The 13,888-nt window shown below is 41.1% G+C and overlaps 1 protein-coding gene across 1 annotated transcript in view; it reads left to right on the forward strand.

The window, feature by feature from the left end:
* ABCC8 (ATP binding cassette subfamily C member 8) overlaps window positions 1-13,888 on the forward strand; it is an 89,992-nt gene that overhangs the window by 41,789 nt on the left and 34,315 nt on the right. Inside the window, exons 11-16 of the mRNA XM_009288772.2 lie at window positions 1,730-1,770; window positions 2,076-2,221; window positions 6,697-6,802; window positions 7,023-7,133; window positions 9,115-9,190; window positions 9,281-9,386. Of these exons, the coding sequence (XP_009287047.1) occupies window positions 1,730-1,770; window positions 2,076-2,221; window positions 6,697-6,802; window positions 7,023-7,133; window positions 9,115-9,190; window positions 9,281-9,386 (586 nt within the window). The remainder of the gene's footprint in view (window positions 1-1,729; window positions 1,771-2,075; window positions 2,222-6,696; window positions 6,803-7,022; window positions 7,134-9,114; window positions 9,191-9,280; window positions 9,387-13,888) is intronic.

Below are 13,888 nucleotides of genomic sequence, written 5' to 3' on the forward strand. Positions count from 1 at the left end.
CCCCCCCCCCCCCCGGGTGCGGAGTAAACTATGAATTCCTAGGCCTTAATATGTACTATTCTTTCAAAGGCTAAGCTTTTATTTTGGAATTATATACAGAAACATATCTATATTTTCAAATACTCCCCTCTGTCAAGGAAGTAGAGCTGCATGAAATAACACAGCTATTTTATTTAAGCTGGAGTATGGAGTTTACAAGTATGTTGAAACATATCTATATTTTCACATACTCCCCTCTGTCAAGGAAGTAGAGCTGCATGAAATAACACAGCTATTTTATTTAAGCTGGAGTATGGAGTTTACAAGTATGTTACAGGATTCATTAAAGATCTTCTAAATGTAGGAAAAAGGAACATCTGACAGTATGTTAAGTTCTTCAGGGGATTTATGCCCAGAAAAGGATGACCAAACAGTCAACCAGAAGTATTTGAGGGTCAAATGATGACACTCCACTCCAGATGAAGTAACTGGGGAGCGTCTGAACATTGGCTATACCTGGTAGGAAAAAAGGACAGGTATAGTTTAAACAAAAAAGAAGTGGCTAGCCTCTTTCTTTTCTGTTACACGTGTGCTGATCTTTTAATTCTATTTTAGCTGTAAATTCTATATTCTTTCTCTGTATTGTTTACTTCATGAAATAAAGTTGAGCGAAGGTCAAAATGAAAAGGTGATGATTAAATAATATCCTCAGGTGTGATAGAGGGGACAGACGTGTGGGGTAAGATCGTAGCTCTGGTTCTGACTCAAGCTCCCAGATGGATAACTGGTTATTATTGCATTCTTAACCCATATTCCTGCCCTGTCTAAAGGAGATCCCTAAACAGAAATGGTATTTGCTTGCTTCTCCCCGTCTGCCTGTTTAATAACCTCTGAATGCTGTAGCGTATAGTTGCTATAGTGAGGGAATCCAGGGCACCAAGACAGACACTGTTCGAGATCAGGGAGGAAACTGGTTCATTGTTTGCATTTTAATAACTCAAGGCCCATCTGAAATCACAGCTCTACCACAGAACCGTTAGAACCTGTATTGAGCTCCTGAGGACATGCACAAAGTAGCCAAGCCTGACAAAGCAGGAGTAATTATGAGTAAATCCTCCACAAGAATAGACTAAGTCAATGATACAGTGCAGGGTTGCCAATCTTTCCTTACCCTTTGAACTGCATCCCGAAACCTGAGGGGGCCACAAAGCCCTGTACCTCAGACGTGGTGCCTCAGAAGTAGGTCACAACTTGACGTAGTGCCAGTGGCTCTCCAAGGAGGTCGTGCCACTGGGCTGCAGGATGGGGCAGAGCTAGGTGTGCAGCCAGCCTGTGGTGCAGTCCCAGTGCTCTGACCTGTGCAGCCTCGCCTGGGTCTCCTTTCCTCTCGCTGTCAGGTATTCAAGTCGCCCGCCAGACCTTGTACCAGCTCGGCCTTTCTGCCTGTCGTGAGACGGAGACCTGCAGCATCCCTCGCCTGAACTGCGTGTGAGCTGATCGCAGCTCAAAACCAGTCGATCAGTCATCTTTTTCTTAGAGTGCACTGCTGGGTTCTGTCTGTTCTGATGACATGAAGAGAAGTAAACTGTAGGCATTTTAAAACAATGTACTGATGTGTGTAGATAGTTCCGCATTTTCCCTATCTTAAGCGTAGAAAATACCATTGTAAACCAGTGCTAGTAGTATTTTAACATTTAGCATGTCTGAATGGAAATTGTTTCTAAATGTTCCTACGTGTTTTCCTTCACAGTCTTTATGAACGCAGCAATACCAATTGCAGCTGTACTTATAGTAAGTATGGACTTTTCTAAGTAGTGTTAATTACAACTGCATTTTCAAGTATAAGTGATGTGGAAATGAGGAAGGAGGGGGACAGGATGCAGACCTGCTACGCATTTGCAATTCCTCTGGGAGAGAGTGGAAAATGCCCACTTGTTGTCTGTGGCCAGGAGCAGCCCAGAGTATGCAGCACTCTCCCAAACTGTTAAGAGAGTATAAATTAAGATTCTGTAAATGAAATGCTTATGAAATGTGAAGTCTTTGTGTGTTTCCTTCTTTATGACAAAATGCTGATGATGATGTCTGTCTCTTTGTAGACATTTGTGGTCCATGCTCATCTGACAAGAAAGGCTGACTTCTCCCCCTCTGTGGCATTTGCCTCCATCTCCCTGTTTCATATTCTTGTGTCTCCATTGTTCCTGCTCTCTAGTGTGGTTAGATCCACTGTCAAAGCGTTAGTAAGGTGAGAACTGTAAAATTAATATCTTTGCTACCATTTCCCCAACTTTTGAGAATGCGTCTATTGCTCATTTTCCAACTGTAAGTTTAGAAATAGTGTGCTGATTATTTATCTGTTGTTGTTATAAATTGCTTCCTAACTTTTTACCTTGCATGGTTCCCTTGGTTGTAGCATGTGGGCCAAGTTTTTGCTGATAGAATTGTCACAACCAATATTTTGTGGTCCACAGCTAGTACTCCATTGTGTAGAATGGGTTGAGCTATATTGATACTGCATACAACATAGGTGGTAACAAGAAAGGAAGTGAAAACTTACTGAAGATTTAGTTTTGTAAATCACCCAAATGTTGCCCTCCATCAAGCATGTAGAAGGGAAAAAAGTGATCACAGAGGCACAAGTGTTTCAGCGTGTATCTCTTGGGCTGTGCTCAGCCTCCACCCCTCTGCCTGAGACGTTGCCTGTTGGTGGAGAGTTAGACTTAAACAAACAAACAAAACCCCGTAAAAATCACTGTTAAGTGTGAGAGTAAGTTAATGACTAAATGTCTTCTCCAGACTTGATGAATTTTTACTTTCTTATGAACATGTTAGTCTGAGCGTTCAAAAACTGAAATAACAACCAGCAGAACTGCTGTTTCACTGGGAGTTTTACTTTGAGTATCAACAGATTTGTGTAAAAACCTCTTAATGCTTTTCATATGCGGTGTAACTCTACGTGACTGATAGGGGAGGAAGAGAGAGTTTGGGCTTCTTACTTTATTAGGACCTCTTTGTGACCTCCAATATAGCTTGCCTAAACTGTGGGACAGATACTGGACCCAAGCCCTTGCTTAATTGCCTTTGTGTCGCTTTGGAGATGGAAAGGAAACTATAGCAGGAGGCTGAGATCGCTCTCGCTATTTCAAAATTCCCTGACAGTGCAAAGTCATAGCTGTGTCCTCTCTCCTAACAAATGTGAAATCTGGGAGTGTCAGCAGCTGGCATGAAATGTTTTGCAGCCACTGTGGTAGTCCTTAGAGTCATGGCAAATTGTCGTGCTAAGATTGCAGCCAGCAAAGTATCTGGGGGCTCACACGGGCACTGGTAACGGCCATTTATTTTGGCTTGTCTAAGGGTTTCTTTGTAAATGAATTGTGTGCCTGCTAATGCTGCAGGAACAATTCTAAAGCAATTAGTATCAACCAAGTATTAATTGTTACTAGCCGGGAGTTCTTCATGAGTTATTCTGTAGTTATCTTCTTGTTAGCAGGCTATTGTCCTGCCATTTGTAGTGCAGACAGGAATCCCCCAGTTCAAACTCGGTAACAAACTTGACGTGATCCTTGTCTTCCTGGCTGTCTGTATCGCAGTAACCCAGGTAGTGTTCCAGAGCGCGTTGCTGCATAGTGCTGCTGGTGCTACTCTAGGTGTGTCTTCCCAGTACCCCATCCTTCAGTGCAATATTTTGGAAGCATATGCCAGATACTTTCAACCCATGCAAACGCATGCTTGCTTAAATAGTTTGGTAAATGTGAAAAAGCAGACGCTTACTAGAAAGCTGTGTTTGTGCCAGCTGAGCACAACTAACGTTTACTTGCTGTAACTGTGTCCTGCTGTTACACCTTCCTGCTAATAAGTAGCTGATCAGTAAGATGAGGTAAAGGTAACCTAACTTGATGAAGTTGTGCTTCAGCTTTCTTTAGGCTGAGATATTCTAATTGGTGTTAGCAAGTGTACAAGACAGCTTCTCCTGTAGTGACAGAAGGGAACTACGTGAAGCAGAAGGTGATCCAGCAGTGAAACCAGCACGTAAAGGATACTAAGAGGGTGTTACTGGCTTTGCATCTCAGGCACTTCACAACCCCTGCTCTGTTAATATTGGCTACAATCTCCGATGCCAGATGCTATTAAGGACAATAATCTCCACAAATAAACTTGTCAGTATCTTTAACCATTACACGTGTGCCCAATTGCAAAGCATCGTCATGGATTGTCATTGACACTCTCAGAACAACTGTGTGATTGATTCCGATGGTAAAACGGATTTAAAGCTTCTGTTCCACATAAGGCCCCTGCAGACTTTGCAAGTTATGGGGCTAGGGTGTTTGCTTCTGAGAGGGGGAACTGTTGAAAGTCTTTAGGAAGGTGAGAAATTCTATTTTCTCTTTGAAAAGTTTTCTTAATATGTAGAGTGTTTGTGCCATTGAAAATTAAAACTGAGCAGCCAATTGATGTATTTCTTAAATGTGAGGTCTTCAAGGACATAGGGTACAGCGTACAGTTTTCCATCAGCAAAGGTCAAGTAGCAAGAGTGGCATTATGTGTCTTACTGAGTTTAATATGAAACCGCTTTTTCAGTCAGCTGTGCAAATAACCATGTTTTAATCAATACGTCTATTCTGTGGCTTAAAAATAAGCTCCCCCGTGGAGATACTGGAATACTAGTGAAATTGCAATGTCAGTGAGAGCTCTGCAGAGAACGTTTTTTTTATTCTTTAAGAGTGTAGAACGGTGTGGCATCCTGAAATATGAGTTGCTGCTTCTAACAAAAGATTTTCTCACAGCTATACTGTGTTTCCTCAGTAATTGCCACAGGAGCAGCAATTCCAGAATTAAGCAGAGCATTGGGCAGGGGGCTTGCAGAGAGGTCTTGGCACTTAGAGCACAGTTACCTTGATACACAACCAGAGAGCAGAGAGCAAAAATCAAACTACTGACTGGCATAATAGAGACATAGTCTTGTTTGGGTATGCATGGTCCAAGAACACGTTTGCTGTCTTCTATTCCTCCCCCTCTAGACCCTGGAGCAGATACACAGGGGACTTCTCTATCTGGTCTTTATACCTTCAGAGCGATTATTAAATGTCAGTGTAATTTTCCTATAAAGAATGCAGGTGCAGCTGCATACCAACTCCATATAGGCAGCATCTAAACCATCATTTGGTCCATTTAAAGACATTTAAAATGTTCTTTTAAACATCTGGTTCACTGAACAAAATGTAAGATCATTCCTAGCCCTGTTTTCCAGAGCTTTGTGCAAATAGATGCAGCTTCTAATTTCTTCCTTTGAGATAATAAACTTTCCCATTAAGGAATTTTGGTCCAACATCAAGCCTGAATTAGTTATTACTCCTCTTGTCCCATCCCAAATAATTATTCTCCCCCTTTTCAGTTGCTTAGATTGTAGTATCTGCTCTAGCTAAATTCACCCCACTGTATATCTCTTAGTCCTCAGCTGCCGTTAGCAAGTGGGCAGGCTGACAGAAAGACTGTAGAACCAGTTCTCTCCTAGGGAGTCCCCAGGTGGCTTCCATCTCTACTCGCAGGACAAGTGCTAACTGTACAGGTAGTCTGCCTTAGGCAGTCCTGTACTGCCTTGGTCCAAGCACTGTTTTGGCACCAGTGGGGTATCTCATGAGGTTCTTAGAGGAAACTAAGTCTCCTTCTGAAGAAGAAATCCCTGGCAGAGGAATGCAAAATAAATGCTGGGGGTTTTATTTTTTAAGGTTTGCATACTAACAGATAGCCGTGTATCTACAGTGGCTACGGATAGCCAGATGCTACGGTGGCATCATTTGCCTGTTTCTCCCCAGTTCGCCTAAGGCTAAATGTTGAAATCAATTTTTTCAGTCCTTGTCCATAAATTTATTCTTAGGAACTTAAGGCCTTCTGGCACTTTATCGTTTTGGAGACAGATAGTTAACTTATTTCCACCTAATTGAGCCCCTTTGATGTTGAGTTCGTGATTCAATCCACTTACTTTACAGATCTCATTTGCTGTCCCTGTGAGTAGATTAGACGTATATTTTATAAAGTCAGGTACAGAGATAAAATTGATGTCATGATCTGTTAAATGTCATTAGTAAAGGCACATTATCTCTTAGCTAATTAAATCTTAAGCAGCTTGTGAAGATTTTATGCCTTCTCCTTTGTTGCTGGTTGTCAGGATTCCTTCTATATCTCATCTGTTGAACACTGTTCTGTTAAGGTATATTCCTTTATCATGTTACCTCATACACTTCGTATTTCATCACAGCTGGTTGAATTTAGCTCACGGTGTACAGATTTCATCAGACTGCTAGTGTTCATAAGACTGTTCAGTAGAACTGACTGTGCAACACTTCAGTAACATAAATGACATTAATTCTACTTCAGCACATGGCTTCAAAATGAGCTACTGTTGTAGTTGGTCTGCATCCCACCAAATGCCTAAAAAAATCTTTTGTGTAATCTCTCTGGTGGTATCAGAAAAGACAAGACTTGAGAAGCATCTGCACAAACCATTAAAATGTCATAGCTATTAATAGACAACAGGGCAGGTTTTGTCAACTTCCTTGCAGTAACTTCTCATTGCACATTTTCATATGCCCGTAACAAAATGAAAACAAACTGCAGCAGGCGGTGGTTGAAATACTAAAAGGGATGCTCTATAATAAACATTGCAGTGAACAGAAGTTTTGCATTCCAGCTTGAGGTGTGATTCTGTGTTTTCCCTTTCAGTGTGCAGAAACTGAGTGAATTCCTGTCAAGTGAAGAAATTGGAGAAGAGCATGATAAATCTTCAGAGCTAAGAAGCGCAGATAATCACAGCAAATACCAGGCGGTGGTGAGTAATGCTGTTTAATTGCAGGTGAAGTGGCTGGAGTAATTTGTACCCAGAATAGATTTTTTATTTTTCCATTTCCTACTGATTATTTCTTGCAATTGCAAAAACTCTTTTTAATACCCTGAACTGTATAGGTCATAACATGGTTGCTTGCATTTAGGACGTTTTGCTGGTATTGACACCAATTACTGCTTATTTCTGTCTTTCTGATTTTGCACAGCCACTCAAAGTTGTTAACCGCAAGAGGCCTGCCAGGGAGGACTGGAACAATTACAGCTCTCACATGAGAAGACCCATTAACATCACAGAAGCAGATGATTTTTGTGTAAAGGTGATATGAAGGTCACTCTGCTAACACTGTTACTATAGCTCACTAATAGTCACTTTTGTATTCTGAAGGCAGTTTCAAGTTCAAGAACCAGCATTTGATGTGAACTGTCAGACGCTTGTGCTCATGTCAGAGATTAACCTCCACCTTTCTTTTCCATGTCTTCCGTTTTAAGAGTTGACTACCGGCCTCTGTGTTGTGATGAGCTGTGTATATCCCTCTAGATTTTGCTCAGCAATTTTCTATTTGAAGTGTTTAAGTCATTAGCCCTGTTCTCATGACAAAAATTTCCAACTTAGAACACAGAACAGCCCAGGTTGGAAGGAACCTCAAAAGATCATCTGGTCCAACCTTTTATGTATGCCAGACTCTTTCTTCCATTTCTAATGCCTGTACAGAAAAATGGTATGAAGAAAACTTAAAAGAATTTGATTTAGACATTCCTAAAATAATCTTGTCATCGGTCTTCCCTTCCTCTTCTGGAATTCCTAGTAGCCTTTCAAGATGAAGTTAAAAACTAACCCCCAAAGGCCTAAATTCTTTGAAGAAAAAATTAAAATTACTTATGCCACTTTGAAGACTGATGCTCTTGATTTGCTATAGAAATGGCCAGAAGTAATAAAAATCCTGATGGTTGTTATAGTGATGATGCTGTTTATTTAGGAAGTCTGCTATTACATTTGCATTTCTGGCACAAGAGAATGAATAATTCAGTTTCATGGGATTAAGTAAGACAACTGGTAGTGCTTTCAGGTTTTTTTCAGGCTGTCACCCGACATGCTGCTTTGGTGCAGGATCCTTCTTGAATAGACTTCCAGGAAAATAAGAGGAATATTGGAGAGAGGGGTTTGGGTGGGTTGTTGGATCAAAAGACAGCCTGGAGTGACAACAAAGGAGTTTGTCACAAAGGAGAGGCCAGAGCAGTAGCCTCTATAAGGACAGTATTTATAAGGTCTTGAATAGAAAGCCAGGACTAGCTATAATCTTTGGCTCCATCTGCTGACATCATTGTCACCGGCGGCACCTGGGTCAGGGGACTTCTGCAGTTACCTAAGTACTGTCTGGCTGCAGCTCATTGCCCATGAAGGGGCATTTTTTGAGAGAGGATCCTCTGGCTGCCTTTGGTAATCTAGAGGGAGGAACACTGCGCTTTCTTTTGCTCATTTTCTCAGGTAGTTTCCCAAGATAAGAGTATCGCTTTTTTCTCCAGGGTAGGATAAAAGTGTCCCATTCCACTCTTCTCAGATCAAAAAATTTTGTACCTTGCATTGCTGAAAGACTTTGAAGGCTTCAGTGGCTCTGAAAAAGAGAGAAGAGGGTCCTATATAAATACGGGCCTTTTAAAATTGTCTCCTGTTTCCTATTTTTCACAGTATCCATGGAAATCTCCTCCATTTAAAGTCCTGAACAGGCTTTGTTTCTTGTTTTTAGTCTTTCAGTGAAAAGATTTCTGTATCTAGCAAAGCCTAGGTTATCTGAGAATCATATCAGAAATACAAAGGAAAATACTGTAATAGGCAGCAACATCTAATTTCTGTGGAAAGTTCTGCAAATCTGTGTGGAATTTGGACCGTGTAATTGCTGTATGTGCTGCAGTGTGTCTAGAGTGACATTCAGGACTCTGCAGAGAGCAAACCATGACCCTGTATATAACTTAATTGTGTTGTAATGATTTCACTTATTTCATGTGCCCACCTTACAAATAACAAAACAAAAGAAACCCTAAAGAGCAACTCCTTTTTCCTCAGGAATTTTCCATAATTTTCTCATTGTTGTGCTTGTTTGAGTTCAGAGATTCTTGCACATCAGAACACAGGCCTTTACAAAATCAGTCACTTAAAGACCTGTTTCCTGCACTGGGCAAAGTCTAACTCTGTTCCTATGCTCAGTGTAATGAAAACAGAAGAAGCGTCTCTGATGTCGAAAAAAGAAGTCAGCTCTAAAGCTGGTTTTCTCTTTCTTATTTCTCTCCATCTTGGCATAGATCACAAATGGATTTTTCACTTGGACACCTGAAGGTCCTCCAGCATTGTCCAACATTGATATCCGAATCCCTCAAGGTACAAAATGACATCAGATATGCAGAATAAGATGTTTTTCCATGAGCATTTGGTAAATCAGAAGCTTATATATACCTTCCTCTCTCACAGGTCAGCTAACAATGATTGTAGGACAGGTTGGCTGTGGTAAGTCATCTCTCTTGCTAGCCATACTTGGTGAGATGCAGAAGATCTCTGGGAACATATTCTGGAGCAGGTAGTGCTATTTAAAAATTCAAGCTTGAGTTGAGTACTGGTGCAGAAAAAAGCCAAAATCTGTCCTGGGAACCTGTTTATAGAGTCAGGGATTTTGTAGGTGTGCAGTCAAGATAAAAACCTTACCCTAAGTGGTAGGGGAGCACATCAGAAAGAACCCCCAGCCAGGGTCAAACAAGCTGTCTATTCCATTAATAAGAATAGATAACCACGCTTGGGCATTCTGCACTCCAGCAACATAACCTGGGTGAAATTGTAACTAATTTTGAATCAGAATTAATTAGCTTGAGGTGTTGTGCTGCTACAGAATGGCATTTGCACTTTCAGGCCTGAGCTTGTGTCTTTGAATGGAACTATAAAGAGTTACCGGCTCACCAGGAGTGGTCCCTGGCTGTGCTTTTAGATGTGTGCTCCATCCCAGCACTGGTCTAGTGCCTGAGAAATTGAAGAGTTTTTTGTAAGTGGCGGTGACCTCAGGGTACTCCCCCAGTGCATCCTGCCTGATTTGACAAGAGGGAGATAGTCGTGTCCTTCCTCCTTTCCCAGGGGGACACAGCAGCTGTGCTCTGACAGCCAGTTATAGGCTATACTTGTGTCTAACTTTTGTACTGGCCATGAAGGGGGGGGGGGAAATGCTGCCGAACTCCAACAGCTGTACTGTTCGGGCTTGGTGTCTTGGCCCTCAAACTAAATGACAGGTGATATAATACATTGCAACTCCTGTATATGGTTTCCAGTAAATTACTGCCATCTCTAGTACACTGTCTGATCAATGTGTGTGAACATTTTTGGCTTGTTTATTTTACAGTACTAGACTTCCTAGCCATACAGACTACACTTTCCCTTTTGGCATACAGTTGTTTGTAGATAAAGCTTGACAAACAGTAGAAGAACCTAGAGAAACAATTAATTTTATTTCCAACTGATTGGGAATGAAGGAACAACAGTGCAACTGTAAGTCAAGTCCACGCGCTCCAATGGACAGAGGGTCATTGTTACCCAGTGGGTTCGGCACTGATTTTGTGAAACAATTCTCACAAATTCCTTGAGTGTTTGTAGAGAGATATTATTTATATCCAGCCTTCATGTGTAAGCCAGTCACGCTACTCAGAATTGCGCGTGCTTTAATAGTAATAGTACAAGGAAGGAAGGTTCCCTATTTTATAGGTGGGGAAAATGAAACATGGGAAGGTGACCCTTTCAGCTGGTGAGAGAGACAAGAACAGAAGCCAAAGTTCCGGAACGGGGTGATCTATCCATTGAAACAAACTTCCCTAAGCAGAAAATTAGAGCATGGTGAGGAACCATACAGAATCCCTGCAGCCTTATTAGGTGAATTAATTTCATTTCAGCGAGACTGCAATTTTTTACAGACAATATAGCATGATTAAGAAGTATAATTTGAATGTCTGATCCTAAACGAAAACAGATGACATGGTGGTTTTGATCAGACTGTGTTTTTAAATAACACTTGTTTAGAAGTATGTGCTTCACAACAGTGCAAAGGTCAGAACTGGTTTTCATGTCTTCTATATGTGCCAAAGTATCACAAGGTAAAATTCAGTTGTTATCACATTTGCTTCGCTATCTGTCAGATATGTATAAAGGGGCTTGTGGCTGAAACAATCTTAGCACTGTAAGTGCTGGCTGCACTGGGACAGATTATGTTTTGTCTCATCTTTCAGAGCTGCTACCATATGCACTGGTCTATTCAGCATGATAGATGCAGTCAGTGTAGGCTGCACACCTGTGTTGTAAGCTATCAGATGAAAGCTCCCTTAATTTGATAAGAAAATACTAATGCCTGACCAGGTACATGCAACATTATCCCAGGTTCAAGGAGAGTAGTCTTATCAAGTAATCACCAGAGCTCATAGCCTTAGCTCAGGCAATAAAATGTGTCACCAAAATCAGTAAGATCCTTGTTACAGCTCTTTCTTTGGGATGAGACGAATGCTTGGCTTCAGTCATTCATGTTACAGAATAGTCCTGAATTATTTCATTCCAAATTTCCTTCCCCTTCCCTTCCTCCAAGGTCACAGCTATGAAGACGAAGGATACATCCTGCTGGCATGTCACTCAGTGCTCAGGAAATCTGGATTCTATTCCTGGCCCTTCCCTTGGTCTAATGGATAACCTTGCACAAGTCATCATTTCCCTCCTCTGTGCCTCCATGCTCTATTGATAAAACAGGATTAACTGCATATCATCTTTATTTGCTTCCTAGAAAAATATTTGTTTCAAAACCTTAAAAAGAAATGTAATTTATTCGTGGGCTAGGAATTGGCTAATAGAAGTGAGCACTGGCTCATTTGTGATTTTTTGTTGTTTGTATTACAGTGTGTGCCTGGAAGATCCAGCTGAGATTACTGCCCCTTGTCCAAAACAGGCTGAGAGCATCTCAGTATAAATATTTTGTAATATGGTTAGAGATTAACAAAAATAGAGAAATCATCATTTACTTTCTGAACAGATGGTAAATAGTATTGATTTCACTGGTTGTTGAGTAAATAATTATAGTATATGCCATGCTAATTTATTCTGGGCAGTATCTCACTTTAAATAGTCCCAGTTCAAGTCCAGGGAGCAGTTTAAGTCTTTTTGGAGTAAATGATATCAGAAAATTGACCTAAATAAGAAATAGTTTGCTCAAACAAAATTATGCCATTTGTTTCTAAACAGGACATATATACTCCCATGTGAATCTAGAGTCCTTATAACGTGAAGGAAGTGCTAGATTTGTTAAGCTTGTTAACCGTAGATTTTCTTCTACTCAATGTGGAGTTGACTGTTTTCATCAAATGACAATATTCTTATTTTGATGCCTAAAAAGTACATTGGTTTTTATAAATATGCATTTACTGGAGTTTTCAGAAACATCCAGGTACTTAATTTTATTTAAATTGGAAATAGAGATCTGAAGGCTTGAAAATCTCAGTAGGCATCTTTAGACATCCCTATGCCTTGAAAAATTAGAACTAGGCATCATTATCAAACATACATTATTTTGACATTTCAACACTGGTAGGAGATAAATGCATCCTTAATTGCCAGCAGTATGCAGGGAAAGGGGGAAAGGGGGAAAGGAGGGATAAAACCAAGTCAAAGTGGGAAACAGTGGGTTGAAAAGGCTGAGCTAAAACTCCAAATGGAGAATTAATTTTTTCCAGCTACAGAACAGAAACACAGACCAAGGAATTATCTACCAATACTCGCATACAAAAATTGTGGCACCTGTGACTGTATAGCAAAAGAACATGGTAAAGAGAGGAAGTTGGGACATTGCTGTGCACTGCTGCACCTCATGGTACTCTCTGAGAATCATTCGTGCCCTGTGAGCGTGGCGCTTTGCCCTGGTTTCTGAGCAGAAACTGGAGCAAAGTTGCACACCTGCAGTAAGCACAGGTAAATTGTACTAGCCACGAGGGACCCTGGCTGATCTTTGCTTCTTGAGCTACGTTGATGGATTATATGAGCTGCACAGTTTTCTGCCTGTCTTGCAGGCTGGTGTAGGAGAGGAACACAGCGGAGAGGGAGTTGCTGTCATGCACAGGCACTACATGTTGCAAGTTATCAGGGTGTTCCCTGGTAGAATGGATGCCTGGCCGCCTTTGGGGTGGTCCACGAAACAGAAACCAATGTTTGTTGTTCAGGGTCCTCGTGCTGTGCATGGAAGGGCTGGAAAAGGTATTCCCTATTTCAGCCCCTTGATAGTTTCTGTAAAGAATGCGTTGCTGCTTAACGATATGCAGCAGGTTCATGGGTTTTTGGAGGAGGTGCCACTGAGGTGTCACAGTCACTAAAGACCAGTGAAGTGTGGGGTAACTGTGGAAAAGCTTTGTTTGGTACACTGACCTTTGGAATAAAGATACTAGTAGCTGGCTGGCTCTCTCAAATTCTGCAGTAAATTGAATTTAGATACGGTCATTGCTTACTGTGCATAAACTTTCTGGAAGTGTCTCAAACCAACCTTTTAAACTGCAGGTATAGTTTTCTTTCCTGGATATCTATCAGCAAATGGTGTTAGCATAAAGTTAATGAGACTGTTCTCTTTAAAGTATGAAAAACTTTGTTCCTCCTTGATTTTGTTTATACCACTTGACACACAAAATTTTTATTCTTTTCAATGGAACTGAATTTAGCATCAGTAATAAGTATGGCCAGTCATCCTGTCAAAATAGCTCTGTGAACATCTTGGTACACGTTCAAAAACAGCGAAAACAAAACCTGTCCGTCCCTCAGACCTGCCCACACTTACTTATACAGGCACATCCCCCCAAGGACAGGGCTGATACAGAATGCAGCACGTTGCAAGTCAACTGAAGGTGGGATTTGGGGTTCAAACTAACCCATTATATGCTGCAAAGGTGCAGTTACTGCCATGGAAAAATACAGTATCACAAATTACCAGTTTCTTTTCCCTGAAAATGTCCTTCTTTTAATGGAACTAGATTCTCGTCACACTAGGACTTCTCAGTTCTGTTAGCACCTCCAGGACAGAGC

This window comes from Aptenodytes forsteri, unplaced genomic scaffold, assembly GCF_000699145.1.
Source record: "Aptenodytes forsteri isolate BGI_AS27 unplaced genomic scaffold, ASM69914v1 Scaffold8, whole genome shotgun sequence".
Taxonomy (NCBI): Eukaryota; Metazoa; Chordata; class Aves; order Sphenisciformes; family Spheniscidae; genus Aptenodytes; species Aptenodytes forsteri.